Source organism: Oryzias latipes, chromosome 7 (genome assembly GCF_002234675.1).
Source record: "Oryzias latipes chromosome 7, ASM223467v1".
NCBI classification, from domain to species: domain Eukaryota; kingdom Metazoa; phylum Chordata; class Actinopteri; order Beloniformes; family Adrianichthyidae; genus Oryzias; species Oryzias latipes.
Window position 1 is genome coordinate 2,231,745 of NC_019865.2, and position 18,993 is coordinate 2,250,737.

At 41.9% G+C, this 18,993-nt stretch overlaps 1 protein-coding gene across 6 annotated transcripts in view; it reads left to right on the forward strand.

The window, feature by feature from the left end:
- hdac7 (histone deacetylase 7) overlaps positions 1-18,993 on the forward strand; it is a 58,771-nt gene that overhangs the window by 37,086 nt on the left and 2,692 nt on the right. For all 6 annotated transcript variants that reach the window (XM_020704415.2, XM_011476706.3, XM_011476705.3 and 3 more), the window contains 21 exons: positions 9-99; positions 2,364-2,472; positions 2,555-2,655; positions 3,607-3,729; positions 3,805-3,914; positions 4,354-4,455; positions 4,854-5,025; positions 7,003-7,199; positions 7,410-7,607; positions 7,917-8,136; positions 8,995-9,128; positions 10,794-10,914; positions 10,996-11,045; positions 11,465-11,572; positions 13,303-13,358; positions 13,456-13,543; positions 13,638-13,757; positions 13,834-13,931; positions 18,310-18,428; positions 18,676-18,809; positions 18,898-18,979. In XM_020704415.2, the coding sequence (XP_020560074.1) occupies positions 9-99; positions 2,364-2,472; positions 2,555-2,655; positions 3,607-3,729; positions 3,805-3,914; positions 4,354-4,455; positions 4,854-5,025; positions 7,003-7,199; positions 7,410-7,607; positions 7,917-8,136; positions 8,995-9,128; positions 10,794-10,914; positions 10,996-11,045; positions 11,465-11,572; positions 13,303-13,358; positions 13,456-13,543; positions 13,638-13,757; positions 13,834-13,931; positions 18,310-18,428; positions 18,676-18,809; positions 18,898-18,979 (2,533 nt within the window). The remainder of the gene's footprint in view (positions 1-8; positions 100-2,363; positions 2,473-2,554; positions 2,656-3,606; positions 3,730-3,804; positions 3,915-4,353; positions 4,456-4,853; positions 5,026-7,002; positions 7,200-7,409; positions 7,608-7,916; positions 8,137-8,994; positions 9,129-10,793; positions 10,915-10,995; positions 11,046-11,464; positions 11,573-13,302; positions 13,359-13,455; positions 13,544-13,637; positions 13,758-13,833; positions 13,932-18,309; positions 18,429-18,675; positions 18,810-18,897; positions 18,980-18,993) is intronic.

Consider the following 18,993-nt stretch of genomic DNA (forward strand, 5'->3'; position numbering starts at 1 on the left):
GACTGTAGTTTAATATGGAGCAGAGGAGGCGGGAACAAGTGCGCCACGAGACGCAACAGGAGCTGCAGCAGCTGAGACACAAAGACAAAAGCCAGCAAAGTGAGTAGATTTACCACGAAGACACGCAAAGCTCCACCTCACCGACATGTTACTACAATCATGGTCAGCAGGCGCTACCTGCCTCTGCGCTCGCCGCCCCTCTCTGACCTACCCTCCCTGGTTGAGAAGTTGCTACTTGCTTCTCACTGCCCCCCTCCTGCCTCTGCCACCCCGGTCAAAGCTGCACCTGATAAATTCAATAAAAACAAACACTTTTCACTTTTCTGATGCTTTTATCTCCATAGCAACTATTTTAGTTATTGTTCGTCTGGAGCTTTTTAGTAAAAAATCTGCAAAAGTAAACCCTTGGATTTCCTTCACAACCTAATATGGTCATAATTTATGGCGTATAATTTTGTTAAGCTTGTGCCAACGATTGATGTATTGATCTCTCACAATATTCCTATAAAAATGGGCGGGCAACAGGGCAACGCCACTTCCGCCGTTTTGAATGTAAAAACCTTAAAACGTAGCTTCTCATAACAATCCCAAGGAGGGGATTCTTTTGTTTTTCATATTCACAATGGCAGACTCTTCCCAAGGTCAAAGGTCAATTAACTTTGTTTGGGGTTTCAGACCTCATCTTGTGGTGTGTGAAATTTTGCGGAGATCGCTTGAAAAAAAAAAAAAGCATCTTTTTTCCCATTTTGTGCAAAAATGTGAAAATCGCCCATTTTCACACATTGCCACAAAATGGTAGCTAATTGTAGGACCTGCGGCCACCCCATAATAATTTCAATACTTAATTTGCATATCTGTCATGTGTTTTGGTAGCATTAATGGATTTTAAAGCAATTTTTTGGAGAGAAGATGAGACATTTTGGCCCCATTCTTTTTTTATTCTTTTATTTTTTTTTATGCTTCATTGTTCAAAACACAAAGGCTGTGTCCGAATTCCCGCCCTAACCCCCAACTACTAAAAACCGATCTAGTGAGGGACTATCTACTGCTCTGACGTTTAAAAGGAATTCGGACACCACACTCACTATTTTTATTTGATTTCCTTTTTTTTAAATGGCCAATATGACGTCATCGATTTCATGAAGTTAAAATCTAAGCGATATGACCGTTTTGCAACGTTCATCTATGAATCCACTGTCTTCTGAAGATAAAAAACGTGCATATTTTAATAAAAATACATTTAAATACATTTTTGGCAATGCATTGTGGTCTAATCTAGTGAGTATCGATGCACACTGGGTTCTAGGCCACTCGATTTGGGAATTATAGATCTGGACAGCACTACAACATGGCGAACTCACTATATAGTGCACTATGCAGTGTGTAGGGAAGGAGTTTGGATACAACCATAGAACAAGCATGCAGGACTAGAACTATAGTCATTAGAATGGGAACGCCAGGGGATGGCGTATATAATTACAAAAGAAATATTACAAAACACATTACAATACATTGAATATGTTCAAAGAGAGACAATTTTGTGTTCATATTATTAGATTATTAATATTATTAGAAATGGTACGTAAATAGAAATCTAGTTCTTTAATTACTATAGGGAAAGAAAAAAAAGGTGTGATGAAGAAAATTCTGATTTGTGAATGTGAAACTTCCTAAATATTATAATTAGGGCCCCATTTATTTCTTTTTTTTAATGGTTTCTCCCGCGGTGATGTCATCAAATGTTCACTCAATTGCAGGAAGAGAAAAAAAAAGCATCGCAAAGACAATCTGGTCCTTGCAGTCCAGGACTGCTGCGCGACAGAGTTAACATCTTAGAGTTGGTGTTTCCCCGCTGAGCTTCATTGAACATCTTTAGAAATACTGATGCCCCCCTTCCTTCCTCCCTCCCCCCATAGCAATCATGGCCGAAGAGGAAAGTCCCAGCGAAAGATGTGTGGCTTTGAACAGCCAGAATCTGCGTCACTCTGTACTCAGAGCTGTTTGCTTTCAAGCGAGAGCTAAAAATATCCCCACGAGTGGAGCTGCAGCAGTGATGTTAAACATAGTGTTGGGTCTGTGCACATAAAACCACAGGGTCAATATTGACTTGATCTCTTCCTGCACCTGCACTCACGCCTGCGAAACGCACGGGAATACCAGCAAACCCTATGACTTCCCCGCCCGGCGCAGCAGCATCTCCTCTCCTGCTGGATGTGGGAAAATTGGCCTAAACTTAATGCAAAATGCCCCCTGTTGTCTTGATTTCCTGTTTTTATACGCAGAAATATACAAAAAAGGATCCGGTGATGCGTTTGCTGACTTTGTCACTGTAAACTGTGTGAATATGACTCACTGCTCAACAGGTGCAGTGGCGAGTTCTCTGGTGAAGCAGAAGCTGCAGGAAGTGATCCTCAAGAAGCAGAAACAGGCGGCGCTGGAAAGGACGAACCCTGCACATCCCGTCGCGTACAGGTACGCGCACCTGAAGGGAAGACGCCTTTCATCTGCAGATCCAAATTCCCCCTAAAATATTTGGTGTGTGTGCTTTTGTCAGAAAACTGGGCCCGGACCCCAGCGCACCCGCCCAGCCTCTGGTCTCACCTCCATCACAGTCCTCACCCGAGAGCTCAGAGGGGACGCCACTGCGGCGAGCAGGTAAGCGACCAGCATCCACCTTCATCACAGAGGCTGAAAATGGAAATCTGGTCTCATTAATCGGTTTAAAAACTACTGAAAACGTTAAGCAACCCTGTTTTTTTATGAAAGACCCCCCCTCTTATCTTTTGAGCTACTTTGAAAGCGTTCCACTTTGAGGAAAAATTGTGTTTTTGATATTTTTTAGAATGTTTTGTGGCATTTTTTTGATAAAGGGGGGCATATATGAAGAAAGTGAAGACTAAATAAACTTTTAGCGAAGACAAATCTGGAGTGATCAAAGGAATTAAATGAATTGGTTTAATAATCTGAGTTAATAAAAGGATGGACATGTTAACACTGGAGGACAAAGAGCGGAGCTTTGGGAACTTCTTTTTTTATACCTTGTCTACTTTTTTCATGGCCCCCACCAACACAAAGTCTATAAAGTAAAACTTCATAAACTTCCTTGACTTCTGGGACTCTGCTTCTGTATCTTTTAGTTGCTCCTGTTTTTATCAGTAATCCTGTTTCATTGTGGTACTCTTTATTTCTTACTATTTGACTTTTAAATGGTTGTTTTTATTGATTTGAGATTTTAGTATATGGCACCTATTTTGATTCTTAAGGCACTATATAGATAAGTAGCTATGTTTTCTGTCAAATGCAGCACAAAGGCTCTGAAACGATCCGGTGGAAGTTCAATTTCTATACTTTTTTAACGCTGATTACAATAATCTAACCTCTATAGCAGAAATTTAAGGTGACGGCTGCAGAAAACTGAAAGAGCGTTTTGTGTGCAGCGGTCTGATTCCTGAAAATGAACCGAGTTTTTACACCTGAGTGACTTTACGAGTATTTTCTGTTATGACAAGTTCACTGTGGTGCTGCAAAAACTCCAAACTTATGCTTCTAAGTGTGAGGAAAGTCATCAGATGCACCGATGAATAAGTCCAAAACTCCTTTTTCCAGCATCTGAGCCCAACCTGAAGGTGAAGAACAAGCTGAAGAAACACCTGAACACCCGCAAGAGCCCGCTCACCCGCAAAGAGAGCGCCCCGCCCACCGTCAAGCACAGAGTGCCGGACACGCTGGGTGAGCTTGACACACTGAGGCTGGAGAAATGTGACTGGGACCCCAGACTCACACCCATGCCTCTCTTTTCCAAAGATTCCTCCCCCAGCAGCAGCAGCACGCCGGTGTCCGGCTGCAGTTCCCCCAACGACAGTCTGCCCTGCGAGAATGGACTGCTGCCCTCTGCAGGCGGCCTCTCACACGAGGTCGGTGAAGAAAAACGCACCAAACACATGTTATGTTATGTTATGTTATGTTATTGATTAGCAAGAAAAAAAAATATGTGTGGGATTTGGACGGCATTCAAAAACTTCTTAGGAATTTCTGAGAAACCTTTGATACAATTTAGACGGGGAAAAAAGGTTTTGCCTGCGGGGAAGAGCGGCCCGTAAATATGCACTTTGCTGAGACGCTGAGTAATGACATGTTTAAAGCAGTGACACAGGAGCCCTGCGTGTCGGCTGTTCCTGCATAATTCATCTAATCACAGAAAGTCTGAGCAGAGCTCGCCGTCACAGCTGCTCTGGGGGTCTGACTCACACACCCCCCGTGTCAAGTCTGAGCCTGGGTAACAAGGCCAGCTCTGGTTTCATGAGGTTGTAGCGCCTTTGAAGCTGCTGATGACACTCCAACCATGTTTTTTAGGCTCACAAGATGCTGCTGAGAGACGGCACGCTGTCGAGCTTCACCATCCAGAGTCCCTCCACCCTTCCCACCATCACGCTGGGGCTGCCGGCCAACTCCAGGGTAACGGCGCCCCGCTGCGGCGGACATCCGCCTTCGTGGCATTTGTTTAGAACGCAGATTGGGGTTTACGGCAATCACATGATCGCGCTGTGGGTTTTTTTTACGCCGCAGACTCTGTTTGGAGAAGTAACTTTGCAGTAAAAATTTCAGGGAGTCGCAGTTTCTTTAAAAGGTCACGATGACTTTCATATCTATGTTAAGTGGATGGAAATCACCACCTCAATATCCCGTTTTCAAAAGTGCAGCTCATCAGTTACAGGGAGGAAGTCGCTCTTCATTTGCTGTTTCACTCTGACCTGTAACAACTTGTATAGTTTGTTCACCAAACGTTTGAAACCGCCTCTTCTGAGTTTGTGAAAACCATTGTAGCAGCCTTACTGATGTTTGTCTGTGTGCAGGCGGACGGGGAGGTGTCGCCCCTGAAGGTCAGTCGGGTTCCCATGGTTACCGCAGGGGTTTCGCCCGTCTTCCTCCCCATCAGCAGAGAAGATCAAGGCGGGCAGATGGGTCCCCACCTGCCTGTCATCATCCTGGAGTCTCCTGGACTGGTCCATCCTCCGCTTCTCACGGGTGAGATCCCACAGTGTGTGGGTCCAAACCCGTTCCTCCACCCAAAAACACACACTCCAGCACGCTTAAGACATTTCTGATCAATCTGATAATCCCTGTGGTAATATTACTCTTTTTCTTATGTATTAATATTATATATTGAATGAAATATTTAAGGTTTAGCTTCAATTGTTGCATCCAAATTCCTTCCCCTAAGCACTAAAGAACTTCATAGAGCTGGACAATCTAGTTTCCTGGACTTGAAAATCACTTTTAATCAATTTTAAACAGCAAACATGATATTACCGATTCCCTAAAGTAAAAAAAATAAATATAGAAATTTAGACTATTTATTATTGACTGCAATTTAAAACAATTAATAATCCACGGTATGCAGTTGATGATGTTTACTGTGGGCTACATTAACCAATCTAGTGAGCCTTGTAAACAAACAAATCTGCGTATATATGTTTATATATATATATAAATATTGTAAAAGTGCTAAATTAGCAATTATTTTATTTAGATTAATTAAGTTTATACATTTATGGCTGAGGTGCGCCTAGAAGACTTGAAGAGGCCTCGTACGCTCTACGCTTCCTCCAGAATACACAGATTTCAGAAACAAAATGAAAAGTTGGTTAAAAAAAAGTCTGATCTTTTGTGAGTTTACAGCACATAATATCTTATGCTGCATTACTCTAGTTAGCAAATGTCCAGAGCTGCACTGGGATGATCCTGTTTGGCACAGGGCGTCTTTTATTTTGAAAGGAAATCCAAATATAAAAAAATATACATTTTGAGAAATGCTAGTTTCACTTTATATTTCAGTTTTATATTCATGACATAAAATAAGTAAAATTCATATGTATTATTTAAAGAAAACAATGTAATAAGTGCAAAGCTTTACAAATTTTACTTCTACTAGGTTTTAATCAGCAGAAAACAAGCCCATATGGCTTTTATTGTGTAAGGTTGCAGACCCTAGTCTAAATGAATGATTGTTGGAAGTGGATTAACTGATTAACTGAAATGTTAGTGCACCTCCCAGAGGCTCCTAGTAGAATGCAACTTTGACTTTTGTTTGTTGTCTCCTTTTTAAGTCCCGTGTTCCATAAATGCCGGTGTAGGTACCAAAAGTGTTTGGCCTGCAAAAAGTGTTTGGGGGCCTGCGACTAATGATGATGTCACACTATTTGATTAGCTGGACGTTGGTCCGATAACGTGTTAGATAGTGATTGGTCTGAATAAGTGACGGTACGGCAGCAGAAGAACAAATAGTAAGTTCTGTTGTAAACAAACAGAGCTGCCACATAGAGCGAGAGGATCTTTTAAACGGGCTTTTATTGGTGTTATGATTATTATTAAGTGCATGTTTGATTATAGTTTTTTAAATCCATGCGGCCAGTGCTTCATTATTGGCAAAACGGACCCGGAAGAAGGGTTAGGAATAGCTTACTACGTGCTAACAACACCAGCCTTTATTTGTCTGAACCCGACTGGAAACACAAATTCACATGGTTGTTTGGATTCTCAGGACTGTTCATTCCGCTAGCGCACACACCGTCCCAAAACCACTCTTCTGCTTGGAGACACATTCCTCCCGGGAGACACGGTTATCCCAGACAACGATCCGAAGCCTTCTCCGGACCGCATACTGTAACAAAGCACCTCCCCTGCCTGCAAACACGAAGCTACGAGTCCGCTGCTCTGCTAACAGCCACAGGTCTTTTTACAAAGTGGCAAAATCTCTCTATAAACACTAAAAAGAATGATGTCAAACACAACTTATGAGGAAAAAGAACTTAAAATTGAAATATGTAGAGTCCGAGCAGATCTCCACGCTACGCAGTTTGTCCAAGTGGGGTTACCGTAGTGTGACGTCATAATTAGTGTCAACCCCCCGAACACTGATTGCAGGCCGAACAGTTTTGGTACTTACACCGGCAGATGAATCGCTGATTCTCATGTCTAACCCATCTTCTTCTTCCTCCACAGTTCCCTCCTTGGATTCTGTTCCTCTTCAGTTTGCACACCAGTTAGAACGCCTGTCTCCAGGCGGGGTCCAGCCTCACAAGCCCCTGAGCCGGACTCGCTCGGAGCCTCTCCCTCAGACGCTTCACACGCATCTGCTGCAGCAGCAGCACAACACGCAGCTGCTGGAGAGGCTCAAACAGCAGACTCACCTGGGGAAGGTACTGAGACTCGCCCAACGCCGTTCGTGAACATCAGCCGGCTTCTCTTGGAGCCAACCAACACTGTTTTTGTTTATTTTTTATTTTTGTGTGTGTGTTTGCAACATGTAAAGCTCAAATCCCACTTTAAAAACAAGTCTGACTGTGAGCTTCTGATGTTTTCTCAAACAAGTGTTAATCGTTCGTCTGAATGTGTTTCTGTCCAAACAGCTGATGTCTAAGTCCAGCGAGAAGCCCAGGCTGCACCAGATCCCCTCGGAGGACATGGACTCAGAGGACGGCGGCGGGACATCACCCAGTGAGCCGGCGTATCACAACAGAGTGAGGGCGGGGTCACTGAGGGAGGCGGAGACGACGTCGTCCAAGAGCCACGAGGAGCAGCTGCAGCACGCGCTGATACTCAACCAGGTTTGGAGAGTTCCTCCGGTTCTTCCTGCGTGGTCCTGCAGGTGGCAGCGTAACTCCTGCACAGGCACCGTGATCGTTTTCTACAACATGATCATTTAAACGCAACAATCATTGCATGTAGTAATGCAATAAAATGTCCAATAACTTCAAAGATAAAGCAGTTTAATCGACATGCATCAGTCAAATCCAAAAAAAGGCCAAATCAAATTACAACATTTGTGAAACTTCATTTTTTTCCAGCTGTGGTTATAAATGAAATTTAGTTTTAAGTGTTGGTGATTTGAACTGCCTTTTCTGGTCTCTGGTCAGTCGTTGCTATGGGAACAGCAGAAGCAGCTGCAGCAGCTGCACCGGCAGATGAAGACCCTAGCCGTTCCCGTGTTGCCAGGCGGCTGCAGCGGCGGCGGAGGGATCCACCGCCCCCTGTCGCGCACGCAGTCCTCGCCGGCCTCCACCTCCCTCACTCTGCCAGAGAAACCCCTGAACCTGGCGGCACCGGAGATCAGCAGCAAGCCGCGCTTCACCACAGGTGAGTCCGAATCAGCTGTACAACACTAAAGAAAAAAGTAAACTCTACATTATTATAGTCATTTCTGCACACAAAAAGAAAATTTTTCTGATGTTATTATTCTGTTTTTCACCCTCGAAAAGCAGATTTTTAGAAAAAAGTGGCTATATTTGTGCCAAACATTTTTAAAATAAGACTTTTAGCTGTTTTGTTTTTGTTTTAGTGGCAGCAGGTGATTTTACCAGCACATGTAGATGTTAAACTGACACTAATGCTGCCTGAAACTCCTAAAGAGCTCGTTAATGAGGGATTATATCTCCAGTACGTTGGAGCGATGAAGACCAAGTGATGACGCAAAAGTTTTGTGTTTTGTTGCGTTTTTATTTGGGTTACTTGGGTTACAAAAAATGACTTTCTGTACAATTTAATTTAAATTGAAAGAAACAACTTTGATATTTAATAATACATTTCACCATCTCAGCAATTATACATTTTAGAATAATTGTAATGTACTGCTACAGTCCATTTCCTTTGACTGTCATGTTATCTTAACGTGTCTGTCGTTGGGTTTTCAGGCAGAGGTTTTGAAAAATAGTTGTTCTTCAAACTTACTTTAGGTGTGCCAACAAACATGGAGCAGTATCTGTTAAACAGATATTGAATCACTGTCAATCATTGTAACCAAAAGCAAAAAAGTATTTTTAGATAAGTTAGCTCTGATTTTGGGGGAAAAGTCATTAAAAAACACAATCGTTGAGTTTCATCTTCCAGCCTCTGAAGGTATTCAGAGAAGTGTTGATGACGCTTCTCCTCCCTGAAACCTGACAGTTTTTGCTCAGTCTTATTGTGAAGGGGACTGATTTGAATTTGTGTTTGCAGGTTTAGTGTATGACTCTCAGATGCTGAAACACCAATGCGCATGTGGAGACAACAGCAGTCACCCAGAGCATGCTGGGAGAATACAGAGCATCTGGTCCCGACTGCAAGAGAGAGGCTTGAGAGGACAGTGTGAGGTACAGCTAACCCATCTTTCCTTATAAGGACATGAATCTAAACCTTTCTTCCTCTTGGAGTCCCGCTCTGATCATCTTTTGACGTATTTTCTAAGCTTTCCCAGTGGACTTTTACTCAATAAACTCCACAGAAACAGTTTTAATTACAATTTCCTCTACTACTCTCTACTAGGTAGACCACAAGCATTGGAGATCTGACAGTTTGAGAAAGATCAGTTTCATATATTTAGGTTGTTTCACAGATTTCTTGGGCCTCTTTGAAAAAAAAAAAGATTTTAAAATCTGGAATTCTTTCTTCCAAAAAACGAATAATTCCAAACAAAGGCCGTATCACACTGATGCTATGTACAATTGACACATATTGCATGGATAAAAAGTAGTCATTACACTTGGAAAAAAGTGAGAAACATTGTGGTCTTTACTTGAATTTTTGACAGATTTCTCACAAATGAACTACGTTAAAACCACAGAAAAAGTACAGATAAACCACGCAAAGCCACGCAAACCTTCGCTTCAATGAATTTCGCGCGTCAGCACCACGGTCAGCTCCCGCCGCGGGCCCTTCAATGCTTTGTTTCAACAAAACGATAGGATTCCCCTAGTCCACACAATTCAGTAGCGATTCGTGCGTCAATTACGTAATTTGAACGTGATATATATGCGATATAATAGTTATACATCGGTGGTACATGCGTGAAAAATCTGTTGGACATACGTGGAACGGTCGTGGAAAACCACAGATTTGCAAAAGCATCTCACAAAAAACCAGCACAATTGCATACGATTTTCGTAATAATTGCATATAAGCTACGTATAATACACGTAAATTGCATAATTCTCAACCGACCAATAATTGTGAGCAGCTGAAAACTAAATTCAGGTAAAGACCCAACAGCCGAAACCTGGACGCACATCGACCAACAACGGACTCAAGAGACACTTATGAATTTTTTATATCACGCGTGTATCACGAAAGGTCGAAAATTAATCGGTGGAAAATGCGCAAAATGTACGTAGCGAGTGTGTGACACGTCCCTAATATAACCATGCTACTAATGCTGGTTTGCAATTCACTACTCCATCAGAGAAAAACGATGCAATGTGTCGCTCCTTCATCAGATTTAGAGATTTTGACCTTTTTAATTCAGTTTGTTTTGATTAAAGCAGAACAGATTTTAGCCTGTTTGCTAATGATGCCACCATTCTGGGTTCAAAACCAAATCGTATGTGTCACCATTGAGCCGAATCGGGAAAGGATATCGTTGCATTTCTAATATACTGGTGGAAAATACCGCAGGTCTGTCCTATATTGTCATATTAACGTGACAATGTGTAATTGACACATACAATAAATCAAAATCCTCCTGTTGATTATATTTCTACATCCTCTATTTCTCAGCACAGATTTTACCGCCTATTTTCAATTGTCAAAGTTTCTTTCCCTTCAGTCACATTCAGAATGACAGAAAGTCAGAGCAGATCTTGGTGTTTTTCTGTCAAATAGAGTCGGAAAAATGTTGAGTTTGATTTTTTATTTTGTTGACACCTTAAGTGCAGAAAATTTGCTTCCTTAATTTGTGCTTTTATTTCAATATAATGACTTTTAGATTTAAAAAAATGCATTTTTGTGGTAATTTTTTTTTTTACATTTTCCCTTGCTTGCAGAGTATTCGTGGACGTAAAGCCACGCTGGAGGAGCTGCAGTCCGTCCACACCGAGCGCCACGTGCTGCTGTACGGCACCAACCCGCTCAACCGTCTCAAACTCGACAACCGCAAACTGGCTGGTAGGACAAGTCGACAGAAAACGCATATAATCTGCTGAGTCATGACATGGAAATCGTGACTCGGACGTTCCTGTTTTTTAGGAATCTTTTCTCAACGGATGTTTACGATGTTGCCATGCGGGGGAGTGGGGGTAAGACCAGACACACAACATTAAACCAGTGCTGTATGATCCGCCGCAATGAATGCAAAGAAAAGCAACAAAAGCATGAAAATTCGCCCAAAATGGAAAGAAGGGAAGGAAAAAAAGGAAAGGACAGGAAAGCAACAGTCCAGCGATAGTCTGGATCAAACCAAGTCAAGTCAGACTAACGAGAACAGCATGTCCAAAGCCGGGGATGAAAGACATGCCTCACATTTCTTGAGTGAATTGGCTGGACATTTGTGCCAGTTTTAGCCAACAGAGCAGGAGAAAAGGAAGATCCGAATGACGGAATTCCGTAGGTCAGAACTTCTGAGGGCAAAAGCTTCCTTCAGTGGTTTCCAAAGAATCAGGATAAATTCAGCTTTCATCTCGGGGAATAACTTGCATTGTTTTCCTGTAAAAATCAGGTTGATAATGACACCATCTGGAACGAGTCGCACACTTCTACAGCGTCACGTATGGCGGCGGGCAGCGTGGTGGAGCTGGCCTTCAGGGTGGCCAAAGGAGAACTGAAGGTGAGAAGACGAACCCGAACAAAACCTCCAGCTTCTGTTCTTCAGAAAGAGGAAAGACGTGATGCACAGATTCACTCAAACTCTTTTGACTTTGTTTTTGCTTCGTTTTTTAAGGATGTATACATTTTTATTTTGTCTCTAGGAGTTTGATCTTTGTTGTTAACCATAAAAAATGTTTTTTGTTTCAATTTTTGTTATTTTTGCAGAAAAAATACCTGAACGCGGCTTTTGGTTTTTGGACAGTTTCAGGTTCAGTGTGGAATATATTGAAAAATATCGACTAAAAAAGAAGCTGTGGTCGTACTTAAAGCTGGATATCAAGCATTTCCAAAAAAAAAAAAACGCTTTATAAGTTTTTAAGCAAAAAAAAAAAAGCAAAAATAGAGACAAACTGTCTTTATTAATGAAAACAATTCTACCCACAAATTTCTTTTTCTCCAGAATCTTTCTGGGGTCACCATTTTAATGTTAAAAGCAGACAAACTGCTTTTATAATAAGGAAGAAAATCTTAACCGTTTAAAATAAACAATATGCAAACTCAAACATAAATGAAACTCATTAGCAAAAGAAAACCTACGACTGAGATGTCTTTGCTATTATAAAAGTGTATTTATTAGATCATGTTTCTCACGAAAATAGAAAATAAAGGCTTTGTAGGTAGTTTTATTTTTTTAGGATTTCTTTTTATTTGTTTTTTTTATTTTTTACATTTTGATGTAAATGTTGAAATGTTAGTTTTCATTTGTCTCTTTGTCTTCGTGTTCATCATTTTTATACTCAGATTTGTTTGTTGCGTCACTGTTTTTTTCACAACATGGTAAATAAACAGGAAGTTTCAGAACAAAATGTTCAATTTAACTCATAAAACACACAAATAAGTCAGAGAAATGATGTTTTGGGGTCTGCTACCTGTGATGCTAAAAGAGCCACTTGTTTTGTTTAGCAAGAGCCGCAAAGTCACTGGTTAGAAAAATATACTTTATGACATGTCACTTTTAAATATTAACAATAATAGAATTATTGTAATTTTCTATACAAAACAATTTTAATCCTTTCAAAATAAACCCCCCTGTTTTGAAGAAGATCCTCCTGCTGTAGCAGATTTACTTGAATTAAAATGCAGAAAATCCAAATGAAACATACTATTTTTTATCAGTATGACGTTTCTGTACCGTGACCCTTTTCCCCCTTTTATTATAGAATATAAATATGACAACAGTGGGGTGGAATCCAATGTTTTTTTAAATCTATATGTGCTTTTAGCTTAATCTAATGATAAACCACTCTTACCGTAATTTTTCTCAGTTATCTAACATGTTAAAATTTTATTGATACAACGAAATTTACTAAAACAAATGAACCAAAGTACAAACTCATGAGTTATTGAAAATCTGTAGCATTTTTCTTAAAAGCCAAAAATTCCCAATGGAGGGATGAATCGGCTCCAGAGCCTCAGGTGGCAGACCTGTTTTAGACTTTGAATCCATAATGAGCATGTATAGATTTACATCTGTCATTAAGAAAACACAGTTAGACCCAGAATCATTGCTATCATGAATAATGCATCAAAGTTTTTGGATTATTTTTCATCTTAGATGCTCTTATAGTTAACTGCTGCTGTGTTAAAGCTCTAGTTTTTATCCTACAAACGAGATCTTGCCAAAAGTGATCTCAAACTGAGGGTTTCTCAGTGAAACACAAACTAATAGGAGCTTCGTTTTCCTCCCAGAACGGCTTCGCTGTGGTCCGACCGCCGGGTCATCACGCTGACCCCTCCAATCCCATGTAAGTGCATCTGCATTTATAGCCAAACACAGATTCCTCTGCATGCACTAAAACTTATCATGCCATGTTTAAAACAAACAAACGTTTTGTTTCTTAGGGGTTTTTGCTACTTCAATTCTGTGGCCATAGCAGCCAAGCAGCTGCAGCAAAAGCTCAGCGTCAGCAAGATCCTCATCGTGGACTGGGTAAGACGTCTGCACGCGTCCTCCTGAGGGATGCTGGAAACCCTTCCAAGAAAGACCCTCAAGAGTGTCGTTTCGTCTTCCCCTGTCTGACTAGGATGTTCACCATGGTAACGGCACTCAGGAAGTATTTTACAACGACCGGAGCGTCCTCTACATCTCGCTTCATCGCTATGACGACGGGAACTTCTTCCCCGGGAGTGGGTCTCCCGCTGAGGTGGGTGAGCTGGAAGGACGCAGTGAAAAAGCCCATTTGTGAGATTTCAAACTCTAACCGGAACGTTGCGGTTCAGGTGGGCTCTGGAGCCGGAGAGGGCTTCAACGTCAACTTGGCCTGGACCGGAGGTCTGGACCCGCCCATGGGAGATGCGGAGTACCTCGCCGCGTTCAGGTAGGAGTTTCCGCTCTGCCACAGGAGTGTGAGAGCCGAGTAATCCAAGACAACCTGGTGGGATTTAACTCTGTCATTTTAGGAATCACGTTAGCATCACGATCATCTTGAGTTTTGACAAAACTCTGTCCACACACCAAAATCACATGATGTAAAATCTAAAAAAAAAAAAAGCAAAGATCCCAAAAAATGTCATTTTAATTTAATGCAGTTCTCATTTTGATTTTCAATCCTACAACCTTTACGTCAATTATTTAATATTCTGTTAGCAGCGAACCATATTGGTGTTTTAATCATGTTACCTCATTTCCCCAAAGCGTAACCACAACAAAGATGGTTTTCCCTCTCAGAGGCTCGGTTGACGTCTTGCCTGCGTGCTGAATAATCTCTGTCATTTGGAGAGCATGTGTCCTGCGCTGGGCTTTTCCAAAGCCTTTAGATGTCTTACAGTAAATGCTCTCCAGGTCTTGTGTTTGGCAGACTGCAGACAGATACTTCCTGCTGGTGGGGTGGATAATAGTCACTGGTGGGTGTTTAGTACCAATAAAGTTTCTGTCGTGTGGGCTGTTTGGTCGGCTGCTGCGCTGAAGCACTTGGAAGCTGAAGAACCGCAGTGTAGCTGGAAAAAGGGCTCAAACTGTTTCTATGTTTATGTTTCCTGCAAGCATATTGCACATGTGCATCAAGATGGAAACGGCGAGATGACCAGCAGTAGCAGCTTTAACCCTGGAGAACCCACAAAATTGAATCTGATCTTTTAATACTTTTTCTTTTTTTTGGCTGTCGCTGTTCTTGGGTGAGATGGATGTGTTTCTGATCAACAAAGAACCAAATAAGACAGAAAAACAGACAACAAACTATTTCAAGTTAGAGTCAACATTGGTGTTGATGGTAAAACGTGCTGTCATGTCTGTCATGGGGACAATTTTTTTTAAGAGAGGAAGACAAAAGACAGTCAAGTTTGGAGAAAAGATGGAGATGCAGCAATTGGCTCACATCCGCACACACATCCTGTTGGATTGAAGTGAGAACCAACAGAATGACGTTGGTGAACATACGGGATGGGGTCTGTGTGGGCACAACAACTGTAAAGTCAAGTAAAATTAGAAAATTCTAAACATTTCTTAAACATCAGAAACATTAAACGGTTGCTTTGGACCTTCAACTGTCATTCAGTTTCTGCGTTATGGCTGCACGGTATGAGGAAAACTCTCCATATGCTTTATTAGTGATCAATGTTGCGATCACGATATAATTTGCGATACCGGAACAAATAGAAAACAACCAAAACATTTCACTGCAACAGTTGAATTTAAATACGCGTCAACATAACTTAAATTATACTCTGAATGACCCTCGTTGACATGGGAGGCGAACATTCAACATAAAAGAGCTCCGAAATAAGTAAAAGGGCTCCATCCGATTGGTTAACAACATAAAGGCGTCCATCTGATCTGTCGAATGCATAATTGGATTTATTTGATTTGTTCAAAACTTCAAGCTGCCACAAGATTGTTTTAGCATATTTAAGGTAACTATTATTTGCAATTTTCGCCGACTTTTGTGACATGCGTGTTGCACGCGTGGAACCGAGGTGTTCATTTTCTCCGGCTGTCGACTCTGCAGCACGACGCTGACCTCTGACCTTTTTCAGAGAGCAGCTGAAAGGCGGGCTTCTTTTCTTATGACAGTAATTCAAAGCAGGAAGTTGGAAGTGGGGGTGCACACGTGTTTCTGAAATGGAGCAGATCTCTTCCATGAAAGTGCACACATGAAGTGGACACTCCTGGTTTTCCTAATTCCTGTTTTTCCTTATTTTCAGACCTATGTTTGTCGGGACGGTGTGCGTTGGTCTTCTCGTTTTTTTTGTGTTTTTGTATTCCAAGAGGGTGTGAATTTACCACAACCTGGTGTTTGAAAGACGCTGTGTTTTTGTTAACAGTTAGAACCACAAAAGATGTTTTCCATCATCTCAACAGTGTGACATTGTGGTCAGATCTGTATTCAATAGAGGATTTTCAAAGCTTATCTTCTGACTGAAGCGGCAGATGTTGAGACACCTTCAGAAGATTTGATAAAACTGTGAAAACACCACAGACGTTGACTAAAATGTGAGCTTCAAAGGCTTCATTTACGCTTCTGAGATTCAACGTTTACCCTCAAAAATGCACCATAGTTCAGCCATAGGCACCTCCAATAAAACTACGGTGGCCCCCGATCTGCAAATCACATTGACAAAATCGCTCAACATGTTTAAGATCGCAAGAAGAATTAAAACAGAAAAAGCATTACAACTTAGAAATCAAAACAAAATTTCAGAAACCAAAACGTAATCCCAAAAATAAAAAGGAAGAAAGGCATTATGGGACATCACTGATCGGATGTTTTTGTTTTTTCACCTTCACAACAGGAAGTGATTCTTTGAACTCCCCAAGTTCAGTGATTGCTCAATCAGCTCATCGAACATCATCAACTCAAATGCCATCATCCAATCAGTGACATCCCATAATACCTACCTTTTCTGCTTTCTTACTTTGTTTCACTTGTTAACATTTAATTTTGATTTTTAGAAAATATATTCTTATCAAGTTTTATATATTTCGGTTTCTGAAATTTTGTTTTGGTATTCCAAAAATGTGCTGATGTTAATTTATAATTTGTTTTGCTTTTTTAATTGTCGTTGTGGCCTTTTTGCGTTGAGGGATTTGCCGTGATTTTTTCCCTTCAGGGCCACCGTACAGAACAAAGAGTAGTAGATCGAACGTTTGGGTGAATTTTGGACCCATCTTCCTTATTGCATGGTTGAATTTCCTTCAAGAAAAATGTATATGATGTCATGTTTTATGGGTTTTGTTGCAAAGCGGCAATAAAAAGCTATAACTTACAGAGTTTCTTTTAAACTTTTCTTGAGAGAATTAACGAAGAAAGATCCGAGCGTTGAATTCTGTCTGTAAGGATTCTTTTTTTTCTCCTAATGAGGAAAAGTTTTCCCCCATATTTTTGCATTAAAAAGCCCTCACTGACTCCTGAAAGCACCGTACGCCAGCGCCGCCATTAACCGTTTTCAAACAGTCCTCGTAAAAAATGGGGGGGCAGTCTTACAGGGAGGGGTTTTATGGATACAGGTTAGCGTGTGCTTGAGCTTTAGAGTGGGTGCTTTGTTTCATTTTCACCTTATCCTTCACTCTCACCCCCTTATTTTCCTTCAACTCCCCCCCAGGACCAACCAACCAACGCAGACGCACGCTCACTTCCTGTCCTCCGGTCATTGATCTTTAATAAGGTTCCCCTTCTCTTCTCCACCTTCCTCCTTTCCCTCTCATCTTTCCATTAGCTTGTCTGTACTTATGTTCTCTGGGGGGTTTGTGGCGTTTTAGTGGGTCCATGGGGGGGGGGGGGTGGGGGGGGGTGGAATTGGGTTTGTGGTCAACTGTTTTTCTATGAGAGGGGGTGAGAAAGAGAAGGGGCGTGGCTTGATTGACTATCATTGTTTGATTGATAGTTCGTCATTGACGTCCGTCAGGGAGGCACAAAAACACGATTGTGTGTCTCTTTGCCGTGTCATTTATTGTTGTTTTTGTGTAAATGTTTGTGCATTTCATCCATGAGCTCATGCTGTCCGCTCACATGCGCTCACGACAGCAGTATGTGTTTGTGAGGGGGAGGGCAGGAGGCTTCAGGCGGAGTAATGAAGGCAAATGGATCCCAGATGGACTTCTTTTCCTCCTTTCTCCACGTTCAGTGACGTGAAGAGAGTGACAAGCTTCTAATGGGAAGCAGAGTCTGAGGGCTGCAGCTTTTGAACTTCGCCGACGGCGGCCGGCCATGCCGTGGACCCCCCCCCCCCCCCCACACACACCTCTTCAGCTCTCCTCCCAACAACAATGGCGTTGAGGAAAATGTGGAATCCACGGAGCTGACAGCAGAGGGGCTTCTTTGAGCAAACTGAACTCCCAAACGAGAAACAAAAGTTCTGGAATCTGCCAACGCTTTGGCTTCACTCCTGGACTTAAAGACTTCTTTAGATCAGATCATAAATATTTGTGGTGGCGGGGAGAAACCCGTTCGGATTTCAAATCAGGTTCAAGTTCAAGTTTCAAACCTTCAAAATAAAGAACACAGTAAATAAACAAAAAAGAAGATCATGTGACCCACTTTTGGTTTAAATCAGTTCCAATAAAAGTACTTTTTTTACATTTTCTTTATTTTGAATGTTTTTGTTTATGCTAAATCTGAATTACTCACAGTTCTTTGCATCCTTAAATGTTGGGAGAAAAAGGGAAGGAGACATTAAAACAATAGAGGACTTCTGATATTTATGCGAATCGTCTCCACGGAAGTGGACTGGTCTTAAGGTGGACTTTGTGTGTCCCTGCAGGTCTGTGGTGATGCCCATTGCCCAGGAGTTCTCCCCAGATGTTGTCCTGGTGTCGGCCGGGTTTGATGCTGCTGAGGGGAACCCCGCTCCCCTGGGGGGGTACAAGGTTTCCGCCAAATGTGAGCACCGCTCTTAAACTGTACAAAACGCCCCAACCTTCCTTGGAGTTCTAGTTCACGGCCCTTGGTTCGAGACGGTGAGGCGTTCGTGTTTAACCTCACCAGTTCTGGAGTTTCAGTAAATGAGCAGATTTGTCGCTGAAGGAAGATTGGGGAAGTTGGAGCAGAACTTTTTGATGCTTCATTTTAGACCCCTCACCTGCATGGACTTAGCTTAATGATAACTTTTTCTGTCTGTGTGGTGCAGGTTTTGGTTTCCTGACCCACCAGCTGATGTCTCTGGCCGGTGGGCGTCTTATTTTAGCCCTGGAGGGGGGGCACGACCTCACAGCCATCTGTGATGCATCCGAAGCCTGCGTTAGTGCTCTCCTGGGCATGCAAGTAAGGCATTCTGGGTAATGATGTTCCCAGAGAGTTATCTGAGGACAGTTTGGTTCTTGTGTTTTTGTTGATGCATCCTTTTTTCTAGGATTCAATGCCAGAAGATGTTCTGCTCCAAAAGCCCAACGCCAACGCAGTCCGGTCCCTCCAGACGGTCATACAGATACAAAGTGAGCTGCAGGGA